Source organism: Vicugna pacos, chromosome 18 (genome assembly GCF_048564905.1).
Source record: "Vicugna pacos chromosome 18, VicPac4, whole genome shotgun sequence".
In the NCBI taxonomy this organism is placed as follows: Eukaryota; Metazoa; Chordata; class Mammalia; order Artiodactyla; family Camelidae; genus Vicugna; species Vicugna pacos.
The window spans coordinates 23,145,761-23,167,157 of NC_133004.1; the positions used below are offsets into that span (position 1 = coordinate 23,145,761).

General features: G+C 39.8%; 1 protein-coding gene across 1 annotated transcript in view; it reads left to right on the forward strand.

The window, feature by feature from the left end:
* Positions 1-635: 635 nt before the first annotated feature.
* Positions 636-21,397, forward strand: part of LOC140687005 (ankyrin repeat domain-containing protein 26-like) — a 53,210-nt gene continuing 32,448 nt past the window's right edge. The window contains exons 1-17 of the mRNA XM_072942142.1: positions 636-948; positions 1,611-1,725; positions 1,877-2,050; positions 5,354-5,460; positions 6,774-6,912; positions 8,330-8,450; positions 10,528-10,680; positions 11,293-11,344; positions 11,724-11,793; positions 12,726-12,786; positions 12,874-13,061; positions 14,330-14,459; positions 14,860-14,921; positions 17,420-17,513; positions 19,918-19,946; positions 20,132-20,204; positions 20,528-20,782. Coding sequence (XP_072798243.1) covers positions 734-948; positions 1,611-1,725; positions 1,877-2,050; positions 5,354-5,460; positions 6,774-6,912; positions 8,330-8,450; positions 10,528-10,680; positions 11,293-11,344; positions 11,724-11,793; positions 12,726-12,786; positions 12,874-13,061; positions 14,330-14,459; positions 14,860-14,921; positions 17,420-17,513; positions 19,918-19,946; positions 20,132-20,204; positions 20,528-20,782 — 2,038 coding nt within the window. The 5' untranslated portion in view covers positions 636-733. The remainder of the gene's footprint in view (positions 949-1,610; positions 1,726-1,876; positions 2,051-5,353; positions 5,461-6,773; positions 6,913-8,329; positions 8,451-10,527; positions 10,681-11,292; positions 11,345-11,723; positions 11,794-12,725; positions 12,787-12,873; positions 13,062-14,329; positions 14,460-14,859; positions 14,922-17,419; positions 17,514-19,917; positions 19,947-20,131; positions 20,205-20,527; positions 20,783-21,397) is intronic.

Here is a 21,397-nt window from a genome sequence, read left to right on the forward strand (position 1 = left end):
TAAAAGCAAAAAATAAAGTGAAGAAAGTGTGTAAACATAAGGCTGAGCCACAGAGCAGGGTCAACAGGCATGCGGAAACATGTTTTCGTTTCATCTGGAGAGCGTGTATTGGTTTCTGAAGTTTGTACTTAATGATACATATTGCCACAATCTCTGAAACCATGAAAACAGCTTTCTGCTGTTTGCATGTGCTAAATTCCCTGGAGACTGGCTGGGGCCCAGAGGGATGGGGAAAGGAATAAACTGAGGGATAAGGAGATTTAGAGATTTTTGGTGGGGAGCGCTCTGGGGGACTAGGCCTTCAGCATCCTGTGGTTCCACCCCACTCTAACCACAGTTGCATACAAACATGACTTTCTCAGGGGCAAGCCTCACTTCTGGAAATGTCCCAAAACACTCAGCCACCTAGCACCAACATTTGAACGGAATCCAAAATGGCCCACAAGCAGTTGCAGAGATTTGAAATGCGTTAGGCTCCCGCGTGCGCACTGGGCACACTGGGCCTCTGGGCCTCTGTGCACACTCACTGGGACACTGGCTCTGGAGGGACAGTTGAGGGTCAGTGCTGTTGCTAGGCTACGAGTGTTCCAGACCAAACATTCCGAGCCGTTGAGCTTTGCAGCCAAGGTGTGGCAGCGAGACCTCTGTGGCTTTTCTGTAGCGCCAGCGCTGAGATCGGGAGGCGGCAAGAGGCCAGGAGGGAAGTGAGCGGTGTCGGAAGGCGATAAGCCAGATGAAGAAGAGACTCGTGAAGTTAGTGAGCTGGGTGGGCGTCAGCACCCACCAGAAAGCGCGCAGGGATCATGAGAAGCCCGTGCCTGGGTATCACGTCGATGTGAGCGAGCTGAAGGAGTTCCACAGAGCCGCATATTTAGGTGACAGGTGTACAGTGGAGGAGTTGCTGACATACAAGAGAAATGTCGTAGACAGCAGAGACAGGAAGAACAGGTAACAGCGGTGGGACGGGCCTGGGAGGAGCTGCCAACTATGGTTAAGACATGAATTTTAAATTGCCTTCCCACGTCAGAGATGTTGAAGTGTGAGACAAGGAGCATGTTAGAATCACTGAAGTACAGCGTTCTCTCTCATCCTTGCAGCAGCAAAGTAGATACACTATCATTTTACTTAATTGAAATGTTGTCTTTGTAAAATAGTAACGGTAACAATTATAATATAACCAACAATTATTGAGCTATTATTTTGTGCAAGGAGCTGCCCGACATTTTGCATAGCTTTTCATTTAAGCATCACAGTGGGGTCCTGTAAGATAACTACTACTTCACGCCCATTTTGTTGATGAGGAAATTGAGGCACAGACAGGCTAAGTGAGAGCTAATAAGTGACAGTGTTAAAGTAGAAGCCAGACCCAAGTTGAGCTGAATCTCAACGGCATGCCCTTTCTATTCAAACAGGTAGTTCTTCCATTAATGCGGTGAGTAATAAGAGCTAATAAATACTGTTCTTTCCCCATAGAAAGAACTAAGATACGACTAAATGTTAGTTTTAAAGGGGTAGGAATAGCATGCTGTTGAATGTTTACCATTACATGAGTAACTGTGTCTTCGAACTAGTACGCTCTAATTTGCTAAAAAGTCCTCTCATGTTCGCAGGACTGCCCTACACTTAGCCTGCGCCAGCGGCCAGTCACCAGTGGTGGATCTCCTTACACGGTGGTGGTGTGATCTGAATGCTCGTGACAAGGAAGGCAAGACAGCTCTCATCAAGGTGTGTAGCAGCACGTGCGATGGATTGGATTTAATTACTTAGAATAAAAATGAATTTATCTGTTTTAAATATAACAAGCTGCTGGAACTTGAGGAATGTTAACTTGGAATGCCTAGCACTTACAGTCTGTTTCTTGGTGTGATACCAACAGGCTGTACAGTGCCGGAAAGAAGCGTGTGTCACTATCCTGCTGAAACGGGGTGCTGACCCAAATCTTGCGGACGACTGTCAAAACACTGCTCTGCATTACGCCGTCTTGGCTGGAAATACATCAATTGCAGCAGAGCTGCTCCGCTATGATGCGAATATTGAGGCGATAAACAAGGTATAGCTCAACTGACTTTATTTACAAGATATTTGAAATACAGGGTCTTTTCTAGCTACAGGTGTTTTATTTATAGTAATATGTATACTGAATACAATACATCAGGGCCTGTTATCATGGAAACAACTCCAAAGCCAAGGCCAGAGGCTAGAGGTAGTGCCCACAGAAAGGGCAGAGCTCTGTCTCCCTTGCACCCCAGAAGGAACAACTTCTCATTAGGAAGTACCTGGGAGTGGGTGGTAGGCTCAGAGCCTACAGAAGATGAAGGCTTGTGGGGAGTGAAGTGATGGCAAGGGCAGGCTGCCTGCCTGGGGATGGGTGGGAGGAGGAAGGAACCCAGTACCCAGCAGAGGGAGCTGGGTGACTGCAGCTGGGCAGGGGAGGCAGCAAGCCCCAGGCCCTGAGCACCCCAGGATCCCAGGTTCTTGAACCTGGGCAAGTGAGGTCAGGTCATGTTTGACAGCCAGCAGGGGCATTCATTTGTGCTGGTGGCCACATGGCCCTCTATGTACACCTTCACCTTGGGGTCTTCCATGCTCAGCCTGGTGTAGCTCCTCTGCGGGGCTGTGGCTGTAGGTGGGGAGCAAGTGATGGCGAAACTGGTCCGCCTGCTTTTTCTCCTGGCTCTCCCCTGAAGATTTTGCTTGAATAAATGTACTCAGGTCTAGACACAGGTATTTAGAAATACTTCCCTGAGATTCTGATGCAACCCTTGGTTAAGGACTATTGAATGGATACGTGTAATGCATGTAAATTCACAGATCTCAAAAGTAAGACATTTCTGGAAGAGCGGGGGTTTGAGAGATGCTGCTGCTTTCAGTGCTCTCCTTTGCAGCCATGTTAGCCTGACTTTTACCCATCTCTTCTTTGTGACTGAGGAGTTTATTGGCAATATTACTGGCAGTATCTGTTGCCTTGAAGAATAGCTGCTTTTCCTTTCTAACCACTGATCATTCAGTGGCACTCAGTGTTAGAAACTTGCTTGTGGTGAGTGATTCAATAAGTAGAGTCGGATCCTTTAAAGATTTTGCCCCTTTTGTTCCCATCCAGGTCATTAGGTCAACAGGGTTTTTCTGATTGCAGTAATAGGAAATCATGAGCCTTCTTTTGGTTAAAGCTGTGTGACGGACTCTTGCAATCTATCTGTTAGATTCACGAGCCCTAGCATAATCAAGATGACAGTTTTTTTTTTAAATTAAAGTCTAATTGATTTAGAGTGTTGAGATAGTTTCTGGTGTACAGCGAAGTGATTCAGTTATATATATATATACTTATTCAGTTACATATATTCTTATTCAGTTATATATACATTCTTATATACACACACACACACACTCACTCACTCACTCACTCACTCACTCACTCACTCTTTTCCATTATGGTTTATTACAGGATATTGAGTATAGTTCCCTGTAGTATATACAGTAGGACCTTGTTGTTCATGTACTTTATATGTAGTAATTTGTATCTGCTAGTCCAAAACTGCTAATTTATTCCTCTCCCACCCCCTTTCCCCTTTGGTAACCATCAGTTTGTTTTCTATGTCTGTGAGTCTATTTCTGTTTTGTAAATAAGTTCATTTGTATCGTATTTTAGAATCCACATATTAAGTGATATCCTATGGGATTTCTCTTTCACTTTCTGACTTACCTCACTCAGTATGATAATCTCTAGGTCCTTCCATGTTGCTGCAAATGGCATTATTTCATTCTTTTTTATGGCTGAGTTGTATTGCATTATATATAAGTATACCATGCAAGATGACAGTTTTAAACATCAAGACCCATGACATTAGTAACAAAACAAATTGGAGTTGTTCTAATAATTTAGTTTCGGCCATCTCATGAACTAATTATCCATTTGATTAACAATTGGGGAGAATTAGATACAGGTAGATTGTAGTTTTAGTAGGCATTGGAAAAATTCTTGAAGCAGGTATTATGAGCCTTTTTAAAATGTATTTATTTTACAATCTATTTTTTTAATTGAGGTATAGTCGATGTACTATATTACATGTTACAGGTACATAGTTGAGTGTTTCACAGATTTTTAAGGGTTATGCTCCACTTATGGTTATTATAAACTATTGGCTCTATTCCCCATGTTGTGCAATACATCCTTGTACCTTATTTTATGCCTGATTATTTATACCTCTTAATCTTTAATCCTAATTATCCATTTGATTAACAATCAGGGAGAATTCGATACAGATAGATTGTAGTTTTAGTAGGCATTGGAAAAATTCTTGAAGTGGGTATTATGAGTCTTAATCACAATTTTTATTACATGTTGGGGCCCAGTGTTTTTGTGCATAAGACATATGATTCTAAAGAAGGTCAAGGTTTTACATGCAAATACTTGATTTATACCCAACTGTTTGGAAACACAGCAAACATAAAAACACAAGTGGCCTATAGACTAAACATGCCTGGATATGTTGTCTGTCTCCACATATTGAGTCAACATTTAAAATTTAGGAGACTTGTGTAGAAATCTACACTTCAGAACTTCTAAAGAATCAAATCTGGTCCCCCTTGAGCCCAGGCCTATGTGGTCTGCTTCGCAGAGGTGGCCCCTTCTCGGTGGGGCGTGTGTTCTCCAGTTTGCTGCCTCACTTGTGACCTTCACTTACTCAGGCCACCTATGTTGCCTCTGTAAGCATTTGAATTCCCAATTCCTGTTGTATATTTTGATAAATATTTCAAGATTTTAAAGACAGTCTATATTAATTTATAGTCTACTTCGTATTTTATAATAATCCCTTAAGAGTGGGATGGAATTTTTTAAATTAGAATTTATAAGTTGGTTTAAGAAAAACTTTTTCTTTACATGCAAATAATCATATTCCCACTGGAATGTCTGAAAGCCTAATGAGATTAGTCATAGTTGTAATTGGATAGGTTATGCATGTTGCAGACAGTATGGTATCTTTCTCCTCAGCGTGGCTTGTTAGAAGTGTAGTTGATTCAGTAGCTAAATGGTTCTCTCTGGAGCAGTGTTTAGAGTGTCAGGAGTAGTAGTAGGTAACTAGAGAATGCCTGACACACGCTGCAATAGAAGCGAAGATTCTTGGAACCAGCAAGTGTCTGAAGTGAGTTTCAGAGAATGACTTCACAGGGAAACTTTGGAAGAGGTCAAGAAGGAACCTTTTAAAGTGAAGGAGCACAGAGGGGTGAGGAGGAAGGGGCTACTTTTTATTTACTTTATGGTGTATGTTTAAGTTCAGAGACTTAAGTTTTTAAATTCAGTTTTGAAATTTATATGTAATTTTGTACATTGTCAACTGTTTTTACTATTTTACAGTATAACTTGACACCATTCTTACTCGTCGTCAGGAAGAACAAAGAAGAAATGGTCAAATTTTTGATAGAGAACGGGGCAAATGTACATGCAGTCGACAAGCTGCAAAGGTACAATAGTTTGTTCTCTCTCTCTCTCTCTCTCTGTTTTTTTAATCTTCATGTTCTAGAGTAGTAACAGCCAATCAGAAAGATTAACCTAATAAGAAGAGGATTAACTTAGAATCAACACATCATCAGTTAGGTAGAAAAGCAATTATTCTGCCTGGTGTCACAAAGAGCAGTATGCAGCAGGATTCATCTTCCTTTATGATAGTGACTGATGTCATTTGCAACCTGATTGTTTTGGTCATACAATCTTACAAGAGTTCAGGGATTTCATTTTAGTTTTATTAGTATGGACTCTAATTTTAATTTACCTTATGAGACAGTGTTGAATTTCTTCATCCTTTTATAATTTGTTTTAACCTCTTCTTGGTATATATTTTTTTCTTAAAAGATGCATATTAAACAAAGAGGAGTTTGTTTTGTCTTTTGGATGACTCTGCTTTAAATTACTTTCTTTGAGGGATACTGATGTTATTAGGTTATCACTAAGTGAGTATCACTAAGAGAGTAACTATTACCAGATACTGTGGGCTCATCAGTTTGCATCCTTTTTCATTTCTAGTACATTTTGATGTTTTTATTTTTAATTGATAATGGTAGAAGGAAGAAAAATAGCTTTCATTATAGAATAAACATTCCCTTTAAAGAAGACAAGTCATTGGTGGATGATAAAGAGGAAAGAGCTGGGCTTTAGAGTCAGATGAGGTTGAATTCCCAGCTCTCCTGCTGGTCAGGTGTGTTACCTGGGGGACATGACTTACTACCAACCAATATGTTTCCTGACATGTAAAGGAGGGTCGTAGTCCATCCTTCAAGGGTGATTGTGCCTAAGAAAGACCGTACGTAGGCTGTTCAGGTTAGTGCCGGGCACATGCTTCTCAGCGTGATTAACTGCAGCCGTGACTATTTTTATTGCCATTTTTCTTCATATTACTGTTTTCAGCCTGCAAAGAGCTTCTCCTTACCTGACCTCTAGCTGATTTTAAAGTATTACATTTCAGACTAGGGAAGAAATGGGGAATCCTTTATTTAAATCTTCAGCTACTTCAGATACGTGACCTCAGCATCCTTTCTTGTCCTTCAGAGGACTTTAAATTAGCAACTTCTACTATGTGCTACCCAAGTAAGACAGGAGGCTTCTTTTTTGTCCCTCCGTTTTGGCCTTGGAGGTAATTTGCAGAGATGAGCACTCGAGCATGTACATGGTCAGTTCTCCGGGGGTGGGCTGGATGTTAACTTGGTAAAATAGATCAAATTAACTGTTTTAAGTTAAGCTAACTAAGTTCCTAAGAGTGAAGTTGTCTCTTTTATTTTAGATCAGCACTGATGCTTGCTGTACGTCATGACTCACCGGACATAGTCAAGCTGCTTCTTCAGAAAGGTGTTAATGCCGATTTGCTAGATGTACACGGACACTCTGCTGAACAATATGCTTGTTCTAATGGTTTCAAACAGTAAGTGTTTACATTAAAGTGCCAGTTATCTCTAAACTGAGGTTGGAAATGACCTAACTGTGACTTGTTATGTGACAGGTGAGAATTTGTAGTTGGGAGCAGGCACTTTGGGGATGGCAGTGAGACCCTCCACATCATCAGCTGGAAACCAGCAAAAGGCCAGACTAGTGAGATGGAGCAGTGGGCACAGGGTTCTTTATCTCGGGGTTTGTAAGACGTTTATCCTTAGGGTCCTGCTGTTCTCCATTTCATTCCAGTGTAACCCCAATGCATGGGGTACAAATAATGTCACATATCTGATTTTTGTAACTAGTTGTTTGGGTCTTGAAATGTTTGGTAGAGCAGAAAATCCTGTATTTTCCTTTGGAGACTTTCTTCTATAATCTTCCTCTTGAATTTTCCAAGAACCTAAGGAATTCCCTGAGGCCACAGTGACAATCCTCTCCCACAAGGCATTGGGGCAGGGCGAGGGCATTCTAATCATTCTCTTGTTTCCCTTGATTCTGTTGCTGCAGCGTTGGTACTAAAACTGGTTTTAACAGGATCTCCTCGGCAGCTGGGTCTGGGGTCTGGATGTTGCTCTCTAAAGACCTTTAATAAAATTTTCAAAGAAGACAAGGAAAAAGAAACTGGTCCTGCAGTCGGGTCACAATTGACCTCTGCTCCCGGGATGCCTGTGCTGATCCAGTTTCTGCGGTCTTCGTGGCGATGGACACGTAAACTTCAGAGTGACAGCTTGTTTAGTTCTCATACATATGCTTGTATGAGGTCATATATTTATAAATAAGTTTAACTACAAGTTATATAGTAGCTGAGGTGCCCTGAAGTATAAACCACGAAGAACAGCTAATCACCGTAATTTGTAACATTTTCTGAAAACTGCCGCATTTAAATGTTACACCTATGAAAAAAACACAGATTGGGTTTTCTTTGGGATTCTCAAATAGTTCCAGCATTAAAGTTGAAGAACATATTTTTCCATTCTTCCACTATTTCTCTGAGCATCTGGGGGATACATTATCTCATTAAATCTTCATAATACTCTTATGAGTATTAATAACTAACTGTAAGTTAGATCAGTAAGATCCCAGTTTTATAAAGGAAGACTTTGAGCTGAAGAGAAGCACCTTGTCCAGGAACAAATAGCTGTTGGTTATAGAGCTGGGACTTCTGACTTCGAGATACTTTCCGTATGTCAGGCTCGCTCTAGTTCACTTACTGAGCTGTAGTGCCCTCAGTTCATGACTACTTCACCTCCTTTTTTTTTTCTTTTTTAATTCTACATCCTAAATTTAAAAGTGTAGATTGCACAAATTTGAAATATATGGACAATTGAAGTTTTGATATTACCTGTGATATTGTCTGAAATAACCTAAGAATTTAATACATTTGGTAATTGTTTTTCATATTAGTATTCAAGTAGTAATATTTATTTATCACATTTTTTTATACATAGCCTCTACCAACTGATTGTCGACTACAGAGATGGAAAGATATCAAATACTCCCCCTCAAAATAGCGACCTAGGACAGAGTTCTGGTAATAAGTTACTCTTGTTGGGCCTACCATAGATAAAGAAAGTAAGATTGAGGAAATTTTGATAATGAAAGAGCAGTGAAAAAAGCCAGTGTGTAAATTTTGTGTATGTTTTTATTTTTTTAGTTAATTTTTTCTTAATGGTCTAGCATTCAGAATTATTTAAGAAGTTAATTGTAGGTAATTTAAAATCTGAGACAATATTGTGTGAAAAGAAATTCATTTATTTAATCATGGCCCCTGAAATCCCATACTATATCTTTGTGTAAATAAGAAAAATAGGTTTTTAACTTTGTTGTACATTTCCTGTAACATTATAACAAGTTGGCCTTGTTACAGAACTGGCTCTTTAATTTTTACAGCAAATGGATTACATCGGGTAAATGAATGCTAGTTATTACATAGTGATTAGTCTCACTAAAAAGTGATTGTCTTTAAAACTGGGAGCTCAGCGATACCTTCCTGGTGCTGTAAACAAATGGCCAACAATTAGAACTGCACAGCTGGGCCAGTGTGCAGCATACTAGTAAGAGATTGTTTTTTAAAGGTACCTAGTGATAGGGCAGAAGTCAGGAAAGCAGTGCCTTGTTGAGGAGCACTGGTTACATTTCACATCATTACACCAACAAGGGCTCTCTCTCACCAATTTCATTCCTCAGAAGTGCAAACAGAATGAGATATGTTGCGTTCATGAGAGTCAGATGTTTTCTTCTTTTTTGGGGATACTTGTCATGAAACCATATTTTGTTAGAACAAGATTTTCTATTGCCATTAGTTAAAGGATTGTCATCATAAATACTCAGCACAACTCAGGACTCAACAAATTGTAAAAAAAAGCACAGAAGTGCTTCACATAAAAAAAAAAAAAAAAGATGATGACTGTGTTGCCTAGATGTGACCCCTAGCCTGCTGTTCAGTCTGAACTGTATGAGGGCACCTTTAACTTAGTACACCTTGATCAAGCAAAGAACTTCTGTTGTAGGAAATACAAAGATGGAAAAGATAGAGTTTTGGTCTTCAAGGTGCTCATAACACAATAGAGTTGTCCCTGGTTAATGTCTGTATATTTTTTAAACAGGATTTTCAAAGAAAACATTCTTATCTGTTAATTCATCCACTTAACAGATGACTATCAAGTGTCTTTTAGGTAGTAAGCACCACTGTGACGTTACAGAATGCAAACAGGTCAAAAGCACAGTTCCTGGCCTCCAGGAGCTTGCTACTGTCATCCTCATTTTTATGATTGGCTTTACTTTATTCTGTGCTTACTGGTCCCAGAGCCCACTAGGACTTTGTAACTGTCTTTATGTATTTTTCATTGGTATTTAATATGTACCAAATACTTTTAAGTCCACGGTGAGGAAAGAAGTTTTTTGAAAGTGGGTAGGATGTCAGGTAAGCCACGCAGAGCGAGTAGAAGTTTGCCAGGGAAGGAGGCAGAAGAGCAGTGTTTGGTGGGCGGAACATCTTTGAAGATTACATTTGGCAGAAAGGACAGCGGTGCAAAGGCTAAGATGTGCCAGTGAACTTTGCAGGATCTATGAGTTTTGTTTTGTCGGTGCAGAAAGGATGCTGTAGGAATGGTTGGGAACGAGGTGACTACCTAGCTCAGGCATGCTTCTGAAAGCCTTTCTAGTACTATAGAAAGTAGGTCTGCTGTAGACCTTGGGAAACTTGTCAGAATGGTTTTAGGTGCAAATAATAATAGGAGACCTAAGTAACCATGGCTACAGCAACAGGAGTCAGGATTCTTTAGAAGGTTCGGTGATGTCATCAGGATCCCAGATGCTGTCCCTCCTTCAGCTGTGAGGCTGCTGGTGTTCGATGTCGCCTTTCCTGATCTGCTGATTAGCAGCAGCTCCAAGCATCATCTTCTCACCTGACAATATCCGCAGGCGAGGAGGGCTGCTTCTCTCTGCATGTTTTCTGTTAACTAGGAAGAAAACAGAGACGCTTCCGGTAGACTTCCCCTAGCATCTTATGGGCTGGGCTACATCACATGCTGATTCCTAAAGCAGCCACTGGGAAAGGAAATGCAGTTACTGTGATGACCGTAAAAGAATCATTTCTCTTTTTGCAGCTAAGGAGAGTTTACCTTCTTCGCATACTGGGGCAGAAAATATCCAAGAAAAGTTGCAATTGTCCAGCAAGGACAACGAAGAAGAAAAGGTTGTCGAGTTGGGAACCAGCAATGGCAGCTGCATGGATTCACTGAAGAATGTTGAGCAGAAGAGTAAGAAGATTCGATTTGAGTCTTAGGGTTTCCTCTTATGACATAAAGCAGGGATGCACAAGCTTTTTCTATAAAGGGCCAGAGAGTCAATATTTTAGGCCATGTGATGTCTGTCACGTCCACTCATGTCTGCCATTGCAGTGTGAAAGCAGCCCTAGACCGTATGTGAGCGAATAGGGATGACCGTGCCCAGATAACACGAGGTAGACAAAGCCAAATGGCAGGGTGGGTTTGTCCCATGGGTATCATCCAGAAATACCACGTTATGTAAGCTTGACATTGTCAGTTTATGATACTGATTCTACTAATGATTATCATTCTTTTGTGAGTCTCGTAAAGTTTGGTTGGGATTTTGGTCCTTGTAAACAGCAGTTCACTTTAAAATATCAAATTTGGATAAACACCCTTTTTTTTTTGATAAATATAAAGGAGGGGAAGTGGGTTTTATGCATTAATTACCTACCAGGAGTATACTCAGTATTCACTCAAGTGTGTAGTCTCCAGGTGTGCTCCCAAAGGAATGCTTTTTAACAAAACAGTGGTCTTATACTTTGAATATTCTGTATTTTTCTATTGCTCATATAAACTCTATTTTACTTTCTTCTTTAATAGAGGTGTTAGTGATTAAGGTTGCACCGAGGTTTGAAGACATCTCTGTAAGCCGGTAGGATTTTATGGATTTTTAAAAATTACATGTTGACTGAGGGAACACAGAGAAAAGAAACAAGGCTTGTTGAGTGTCCTACTCTGGGTTAGACACCGTGTTATGTACTTGGCATTTGTTACCTTATACAGTCACCACAACAGCTTTGCAGAGTAGCTGTGCTGTTATAGCTTACTTCTAGTTCATTAGGCAACTGTAGTTTAGGGAGGTTGACTAGTTGACCCATGATTCCAAGGTTAACAAGTAGTTGACCTGTGACTTAACCATCAGGCAGCCTGGCTCCCAAATCTGCTTTCTTATCCCTCAGCATAGACTTTTGTGACTTGTTTGTTTAAAGAAATGAACTCACTCATTTTTGATGTGTATTTTTGCTCCAAAGTATTTCACCCAAACATGATATTGATGATTCACGGCCTCCATCAGATGATGACTTAGATCTTGCTCGCAAGGTAAAGTGTTCTCTTGTGAAATTAATTTTTCTGCTCTGAACTTAGTGTTGTGTAGTATTTATTCTTAAAGTTTAGCAGTGTTCTCCCTGTCATTGTTTTATGTTTGTATGAGAAAGTTGGTCAGAGTAAACCATTTTATAAAAATATGGCAGGTTTTCTTTCTTTTTTCCTTTTTTTTTTTTTATTTTGGTAAATACTGAAGATGAGGCTGCAGAAAAATGGACTAGAAAATAGATCGCGACAGGAGAATTGTACTGTGAGAAGGTTTCCCACAACAGAGGAAGTGTGAAGCTTGGCCAAGGATAAGGATTCTTTGACTTTTAAACCACACTGACGGCACTTGTATAATGCTTGTGCCTCAGGGGCATCTTCAGTGCACACAGCTACTTACTGTGATAATCATGGCCTCTTCCTGTGGCCTTTCAGTTCCAAAACTACATAGCATGTATCTTTTTTTTTCCCCCTTGGACACTTTTTATTTTGGTATCAGAGAGTTGTGAGGAGTTTTTTTGTTTGTTTGTTTGTTTGTTTTTACTTTATTTCTATCTCTGTTTCTGCATTAAGACTAAAATAATACTTGAAATTCTAGAAATTTAGAAATTAAAATTCTGTTTCTCAAAATCCATATTATAAAGAAATTCCTCTGTGTTTTCTAAATTATCCCATTAATCTAATGGATACCATAGTGTTTGTATAATAATCAGTGAGGGGTAAAGAAAGTAACATTTTGGGACCCCTGAGGTCATCTCTCATAATCCTCACCCCATGAGAAGATGTAGGTTGGTAAAGGACAGACCCAGGACTTGAATCCCTATCTGAATGACTCCAGAGCCAGCACTTTTTGTGTTAGATCATCTAGGAATGGGGAATGTTATAATTACTTTATTCAATTTCATATTTGTTGTTCTTAAAGCTGTTATTTTCTTCTCTAGAAAGTCCGGCATCCAAGATTCGGAAAGCCAATTCAGGCCTGGGGAGAACCCGTGATAAACAGTAAGTTATTTGAAGAGTGTCTTTTTGTGTTTTCACTGATGAGAAATTATAGATAATTTCATCTACCATACCTTGTTGTCACTACAGCAGAGGCAAAAGATGGTGTTTTGAAACCAGGAACTAGCACCTTCTTTGAGGACAATAATTCTAATAATGAAAATGAAGATGCGGTTAGAACCTTTTCCCAACCATCAAGTGAAGTTTCAGGCTTTTCTCATCCTGCCTTCCCAGCACCGGAACCTCTCACGTCTTCAGCAGTCCTTGGTGTTACAGAGGTAAGTCGTTTTGTTTTTAACTTTTCCTTCCTGTGCTTTTTCACTTACCGTCCCCCTGATTCTCATGGGGATGGAAAGGATCCTACAGAGGAATGGAAGTCCTCAAGATCACAATAGAAAACAGTGTGATAACAAGAGAGGTACACATGCAGGACTGAGATTTGTAAAGGTTGGTGGCAATAAACAGTTCTCAAATATGCCATGAAGAAAAGAAAGCATAAGAAAGCAACTGGAAAGAACAGCTGGATGAATATGAAGATGGGCAGGGGTACAAAGGGGAAGGATTCATCTAATAAGGACGAGATGAATGAGTGTCAAAATGAGAGAGATTATTATACAAACACAGCAGAAATAGTGGGGTTAAGTGAGAGCAGGAACTCTATAGTACAAATTATGATAGAAATTATCTCAAATTGAAATTAGGAGAGGGAAAAGTCAGCTCATGGAAAAAAGTGCTCAGACGCTACTGAAGGACATATAGCTGATTTTATGAACAACGGGAAGAAAATTTGATCCTCACTTTTTTTCTTTTTGGTTATAGAAGTGTGTTTTTTAACTCAAATGTAGTTGATGTACAGTATTGTATGAGCTACAGGTGTGCAGTAAAGTGACTTGGTTATACATATGTATGTATGTGTCTAATTCTTTTTTTTTCTTTTCCATTGTAGTTGTTTGTGAGATAATATAGTTCCCTATGGAAATTCATTTTAACTTGAAGTTACTTCTTTTTGTAGAAATCCTCACATTTAAATTGATGAAGTGATGTCTTATATTTAATCTAGCAAATTTTGTCTCTCCATTCCATCCCCAGTAACTGTGTTGTAGTTTTCCATGTGACTTATCATGCTGTTTCACACCTCGACCTTTGGCTCAGGCTGCCCTTTTTAGAACCCCCTTCACATCTGCTCTCTGCACTCGGTCTGTCTTTTAAGACACGGTCTTGTCTTCCCAGCATTCCCTGAGCTATTGACATGCAGCAAGTCTCTTCTCTCCTTTGTGCCCTTACTGTATCTGTTCACTTCAGGTGTAGAGCTGTTGAATGATACTTGTCTGTGTTGATTCATTTTCATGTGTCTCTATCTCCCCTAGAATATAGAGCAGAATCTGTCTTTTATGTATGTTGCCAGCTTGTCCCAGGATAATGCCTATGATCTGACGGATACAGTCAATATATGTTGTCTTCCTGACTGATTGATTGAATGGCCAAGTGTAGGAATATGATGTTTTCTGAAGTTGGGTTTTTGTTACATTTTGTTTTGTTTTTATAGGAAGAAGCAACAAAGCCGAAAACTGGGGGAAAAGAGAATGGCGCTCGGACTATTAACAGTGTCCTAAAGGAGCAAGCAGGTCATAGCAAATTGATTTCTGTTGATGGAGCACACGAAAGTGACAGAGGTGGTAAGTCAGTGAGCACCTATGGATTTTCTTCTCTGCTTAAAAGCCAATGTGGTTGGAGCGGGGAGGGTACAGCTCAGTGGGAGAGCACGTGCCTAGCATGCACGAGGTCCTGGGTTCAATTCCCAGTACCGCCATTAAAAAAAAAAAGCTAGTGTAAAAGATCTAAAGTGCGTGGATCCAAATATGATATCCATTTCTTCTTAAGTGTTTTTCTTTTGCCATCTTCTTTCATAAATATCCCAACTACGACCAAGTTTTCTTCCAGAAAATGCTTCAACCCTCTGAAATTCTTTTCTGCCACTTTATTGACATATTCATGAATCGAGATAGACTTATGTATCTATTTAAACTTCCCAGTGGTATGTGTTCTCATTAATGTATCTGTGACTGCATTTTGTAGATGCAACTTCAGCATTAGGATTAGAAGAAAAGGAAGATGTCGAATCACCCTTGGATTCTGAGGTGCTGCCTTCTATTAGTATTATTTTCAAATATAAGCATTGCGTGATGTTAAAACATAAATGGAGGGATGTTTTGACTTCACTTTCTCACTTTTGCATTTTCCCAGCAAAATTTTTTCCTCATTTTAACCCACACTTAGTAAAGTCATGCCGTGCTACATGTCATACCACTGCAGAGTGCACTTCTGTTAATTTTCCAGACTCACCTAGTGAAACTGGTGTATGTAGTGCAAAAGCCAAGGCTTAGAAGTCACAGGGAATCGGTTTGGGTTCTGAAGTTACCTTTTCTAAAAACTAAAGAAAATAATTCTTGGTCAGCCTGTGACCAGATGTTTGTTTCTTTGGTATAAATGAATGTGTAAAACTCTTAGATTCAGAGAGAAACAGGTTGTACTAAAAAAAAAAAAACCCACAAAAAAACGGTGCTTTTGTTTGTTTAACCACTTTGTCCTTGAAAAGACGGTGCCTGTGACTTGAAAGTACTATTATATTTGCATTGTCAAGTAGATCTGCAATGAACATTTCAGGAGAAGCAAAAGCATGGGGAATAGTAATAAATATGTGGGGTTAAAATACCAGCAGTTTGGTTTAGTGATGTTTTAATGAGGACAGCCCATTTTGGGTAGGGAAAATAGTGTGCAGTGAGTACCTTTATGGCGACCGAACTCGAAGGAAGCTAAGTGCAGTGTAGTGATGACCTATTCCAAGGTGATAGCTGTGGAAAGAAGTAGGGAGAGCCTGAACTCTTGGATCTCGGCAGCTCCTGCCTAGTGGCCCAGCACTATATCTGAAGCCAGCAGACGTAGCATCCTGGTTCTGACCCACTGTGGGATCTTGGAAAAGCTTGTCTGACTTATTTGAATGTCAGTGACCTCGTTCAAAAACATGGTACTGATACCTACCTCTCAGGTTATGTGTCATGAACAAAAATGTGGTAACAAATGTGAAAACACACTGTCAACTGTAAAGGGTGCTCTAGAAATGTAAGAGAGAATGATCACAGTGGCCACTAGTGACCTAGTGAAATGCTGAGGACACTTTTTTAAAATCTGAAGGACAATAAAATGGGAAAGTTAGAGCGGGCATGGGGATTTCTCATTTGGGGTATGTTGAGTGTTGGTGGACTATTATCAGACATCTCCGATAGGTATATAGTGCTTTGGTACTTGAAGCCCTCTGGGGATTTTAGATGTTTTGACCTTAAATAAATTCCTGTTCCTGAACACCAGCTATGCACCAGGCAGTTAGACACTGAATGTAGCAGTTGAGGGGTTAGGCTGTAGTGGCAGGAACAGAAGAACAAGTAAACAGGAACCCTTTATCAGGGACAGTAAGTCCTTCATATAAGGAACGTGGAGAGCGTTAGGTTAGACAAGAGTGGGGGAGTTTGTAGTTAGGACGAGGGTGGAGTAAGGGTGGAATTTAGGTAGTCAGAAAAGAGCTGAGTGTGACCAAAGCTGCCAGGTGATGGACAGGAAGGAGCCAGTCCCACGAAGGTCCCGGGAGGGATGTTCCGGACAGAGATAACAGCGGGTCACATCTGCTCATCACGGTACTCCAGCATCTTGGAGTGACCAGGAAGCAGCAAGTGGGTAACCGTCCTTAGAATCACTTTTATTATTGTTGCGTGTAGAAAAGAGAATGTGCATCATAAGGGCCTGGCACATGCGGGTGGTCACTAAACAGTGTTCTTATTCTTCCCTAAGTAAAGCTTAGCTTATGGTACTTTTTTGAAGAGCTGCACAGCTACATTTCAAATTTTTCTGCTGTTAATTTAAACAAATGTTTTTCTTTCTACTTTGGTACTTTATTCAACTATTTTCCCTATCAATAAGTTTTATCAAATAATCGATTCTGCTAAGCCTCTGTTTACTGAAATGTAGCAGTTTCCACAGTGTTCTGTTAATACTCAACATGACAGATTCCAAGGCTTCTTTTCATGCCGTGTATGTTATTATAATGCTAAAAACAATATCTGTTCTAAGAAACATTTTAAATTTATAGCACACTTACTAAAGAATATATTTAAATATGTATTTTAATTTTATTTGTTATTGAAGTGTAGTCAGTTTATGCTGTTAGTTTCAAGTTACTGGAAAGCAATTAAGTTATACATATAAAAATACGTATTTTTTTAAACGTCCTCTTCTTTTGTCGAGGAATGCAAAATGGAATTAGGTGCTTTGAAGTTAAATCTTTGTTGAAGTCTGCATGTAAGTCAGTATTTTGTCTGTGAAAATATTTGCTCTAGCTTTCCATGCTCAGTTTACAGAGTCAAAAGCCAACTGAAGATAAAAGATAGACTTGATCTAAAGAGTGTCTATGAAATTTTCTATTTAAATGTTTGGGTTTCCAGGATATGCTTATTTTGTTTTTAAGTCTAATTGCTTTTAAAGTAGGAAATTAAAAAAATAATAATAAGGTAGGAAACACAGGTATTTTCTTAGAAAGGGATAAGGAAATCTTTATGCAACTCATTATTAATATTAATTTTAACAGAATATCTCTGCGATTCAGCTACCGAACCGTGTTGATCATTTATCTGGAGCTGCAGGTCTAGGAGAAAAAAATACATTGAATGGACAAATAGAAAGTAAGTACTGTATTTTATTAAGAAAAAAGTCATTTTACAGAATGTTGATTTAAAACATGGATTTGGATCTATTCTCTCAGCCAAAGAAAATCACCTGTTGAACATATAGTGAGAAAAAAGAGAAGAAGAGGAAGTAAATTGTATATCTTACTAGGTGTCAGCAACAGATTAAACTAGAATGGTGTTTAAGGAGCTCAGTTGTTAGTTTTCTTTCAAGATGCTCTGTGACCTGAGGACAGTCAGGAAACCAGGAGGAGGGAAGGAGGGAGCGGAGAATGAGGGAGGTAGAGAGGAGGGGAGTAAATGAAGGAAAAGGAGGGGGGTCCCTGGCAGGAGGTGGTAATGTAGAATAGTTCTTTAGAAGAAGGAAGAGAAGAGTGTTTGAAATGAGGCGGGTATGAAGTGAGCTTCTTCCAGCACCAAACCTTGTCCGGGAGGCACAGCAGAGTGTTCCACTCCCCCGTCCCCCTGACCGTTAGGAAGGCAGTGAGGACTGCGGTACCTGATCACGCAGAGCTGGGTGTGGCTGACGGTGAGCACTGTCAATGTCTGGACCTTCGTGTCACGCAGCGTGTTGCTGCCTTATAGGATGGTGTCTCATAGGCCAAGAGAAGAGTGGGAAAGAGGTGGAGAGCAGGGTGCGTTCCGGGGAGGTCAGGGGAGCTGGAACCTGGTCAAGAGGCCACTGAAAAGTCTGCAAATCCTGATGCAGCTTTTGGGGAAGTGTTACAGTGAGACGCGTGCGGCTGTTTCAGAGGGATCAGTTAAGTCCGAGTGCTATAGAAGCAGACTCGGTATAGACCGGAGTTTCTCAAATTTTAGTCACCTGGGGACCCAGTGAAAAGTGCACATTCCGAGCAGTGGGTCTGCGTTTCTAACAAGCTCTCAGGTGATGCCCTTGTTGCTGGTCTTCAGATCACGCTCAGAGGGTAGGCTTGTGTTTAGGGGAATCTGGAAGAAGAGCCACTGGGGAGTTAAAGACAACAGCAACAAGGAAAAGCATGATTTTGTTTTTCTTTCTGAGCACGTTCATAGCCAGAGGGAGGCGAGGAGTTGAAGTAGAAATTAGAGATGTAAGCTACTGCTGCTAAGCAGAGAGGAAAAAGAAATGGTGGGGCTCATCTGTCAGAAGAATAGAAAAGGGGAAGAATTAAGACCACAGATGTAGAGGTACCTTAGAAGAGGAAAGTGAAAGGAAGGAGGGAAAAAAGGCAGCAGGGAGGTGATTTTGGAATTGAGGAGGAAACGTGAGAGAACTCCTTTTCGATGGCGTCAGTGTATTTGCACTGAAGCCAGGTTAGATCATTGCCACTCCAGAGAATACTGGAATCAGGAGAGGGCCTAGAATTGGGGTAAACCACAGCCTCTCCTCCTATCAGGCTTCAAAGATAAATGTTGTATTGGTATTTGTTATTCAAATGAGATTAACTTGAATATGAAGCATTGACTGTGCTTTTTGTTTGTTTGTTTAAGGATACCTAATTTTTTGATAAGATAGTTGTTTCACAAAAATCCTTGTAAACATTAGCCTGATTTACCAAACCAAACTAATTTTGGAAAGAAAAGAAATTAATAGGGTTCATTCGATAAATGCTGAAGTTGTTATTTTCAGTGAATACTGCACAGGTTTTGAAATATAAATGACTTTTAATATCTAATAATTCTGTGGCAATTAAAGTTGTTTTTGATCACCAGATTTCAATATTGAAAACTCAGTATACATTTTTTCTTGCATAAGTGGATCAGGAAACTTTGATGGCTAGAGGATCCAAGAAATGTAGGCATACCAATAGCCCATGTGGGTATGGGAAAAATATTTTTATGAACTATTATTCTACAAGTGTGTATCCAAGCCGATCAGTTCATAACACTTTCTCTGATGAGAAGTGAATTGCACATTCAAATGAACTGCCATCACAACTGTGGACTTCCTAAATTACAGGACGAATTGAAGAGCATGATAAGTACTTGTAGTGTAATGGTGTCAGTCGCATTAAAGATGTGCTGTTGCATTTTACGGTCAGCTTTCACATTTGTCTTCTTGGAGCCGTGATTTGTTTCTCTGATTAGAGATCGCTTTTCTCCTCCTCAGGCAGCATGTTCACACTGGTATATGTACACGTTCTATTTTATAAATAAGTCACTTGAAACATAATCGTACTTTTGAAATCTTAACTGCATGTTTTGTTAAACCTATATTCCTGTTCTTTATTGAGTATCTATAATGGGTTCATATTTCTGTCTTGTTGCTGTCCTAACTGCCCCTGAAAAACAAAACACCGAAGCCTAACGTGTTCATTTCCAAAGCAAGCACGAAGATTGCACTCAGTACTAACTCTGCGTGAATGGGTAGTTGGCTTTCATATTTACGTATAATTGATTCTGTGTCCCTTTTGGCTTTTAGATTCTACTGAAAAATATCCTCACTTGAAGGTAAGAACTTTTATACTTTAATCTTGATTTTGTTTTTTTAATGATGGTACTGGGAATTTAGCTTAGGACCTCATGCACTGCTAAGCAGGCAGTCTACCACTGAGGTAGACCCTCCCCCCTTGAATGATTACTACAGATTCTATCAAATGTACATTATTAATCGGTTTGTTTCAAAAACCATTCAGCCTGCAGGTGGAGTGAAAGATTCTGTTCCTAAGAAAACAGGAGAAATGAAGAACTTTCAAACATTCAAATCAGGTAAATTTTGCAATACAAATTTAACTCTGAAAAGAAGTACAGTCTTCTTATTCCTAATTCCTTTTATTTCTTCAAATTTAATTGAAAGATGACATAAATAAGGCAGATGTTATTATTGGTATAGAAAAAAGAGAGACAGTGGTTCCCTATATGAACAGCAATGACATGTAAAGTACAACCAGCTGGGAAGGAGCAGTGTGTTTGGGGGAGAGGAGGGCGTGGGACTGCGGATGTGGGGCTGCTGCTCTGGGAAGAGAATTCATAAAAGTTAGTCAAGTTTGTATTGTTATTCACATTCTAATAAGTGGAAACTTTGTTTTCAGGTTCTTCAGACTGGGTTGCTACTAGTTTGAGCCTCCAAAATGAGGCTGGTCAAAGAGCCGAGCATTTGAAAGTTGATAAATGTCCGTTGGTATCACAATCAGTGACCACAAACCAGTCAGCACCCACAAAACTGGGGCAGACGGCCCCGGTAGATAAAGGCCGGAAGAATATTGGAGCCGTGTCTCTGTCAGAAAATGCAGCGCTCCATGGCCTGTGTGAGTCACAGCTGCCAGAGAACAGGAGCAGCAAAGAAGGTAATAAAGCAGCATAGAGAACTAGCCATAGTCTACCTGTGTGTGGCTTCACCATACTCTGACTTTGCAGAAATCATTTTGTGGCAGGATCTCCTTTGTGTTTACACTTTTATGCAACCTACAACCAGACAATACCTTTTGGCATGACATTTACATTCATCCTCTGACCAAAGCAACATATTAAATAGCAAAGAGAATTAGGTGAAAGTAAGTTCATTCAGAATAGTATTTAGCACACTCCTGAGAGTGGGTAGGAGGAGGATATCTAGAGCTTTGTGACTAGTTGGGAAACCTAGGTGGACATCCAAAGATTCCCTTCTCAAAGTATGGTTTCTTAGCTTTATTTTTATCTAGCTGTGAATTTATAAATATTTGTTATAGCTATATTCAGTGTAACTGAAAAAGCACCTCTGCAACTAAATATCAAAGTATTTCTAGTATATTCTCTGCCTTTTTGTATTTTAGAAGTGGCTTTCCCAGCGGCAGTGGCAGTCATTGGGAATTTGCTACACAGGACCTCCTTCTTAACTGTGTCCACACAGTATATCAGCTTGTTTTATTATTTTTACTGGATTGATGGGTCGAAAAGGATATTGGTTTTTAAGGAGTGCTGTA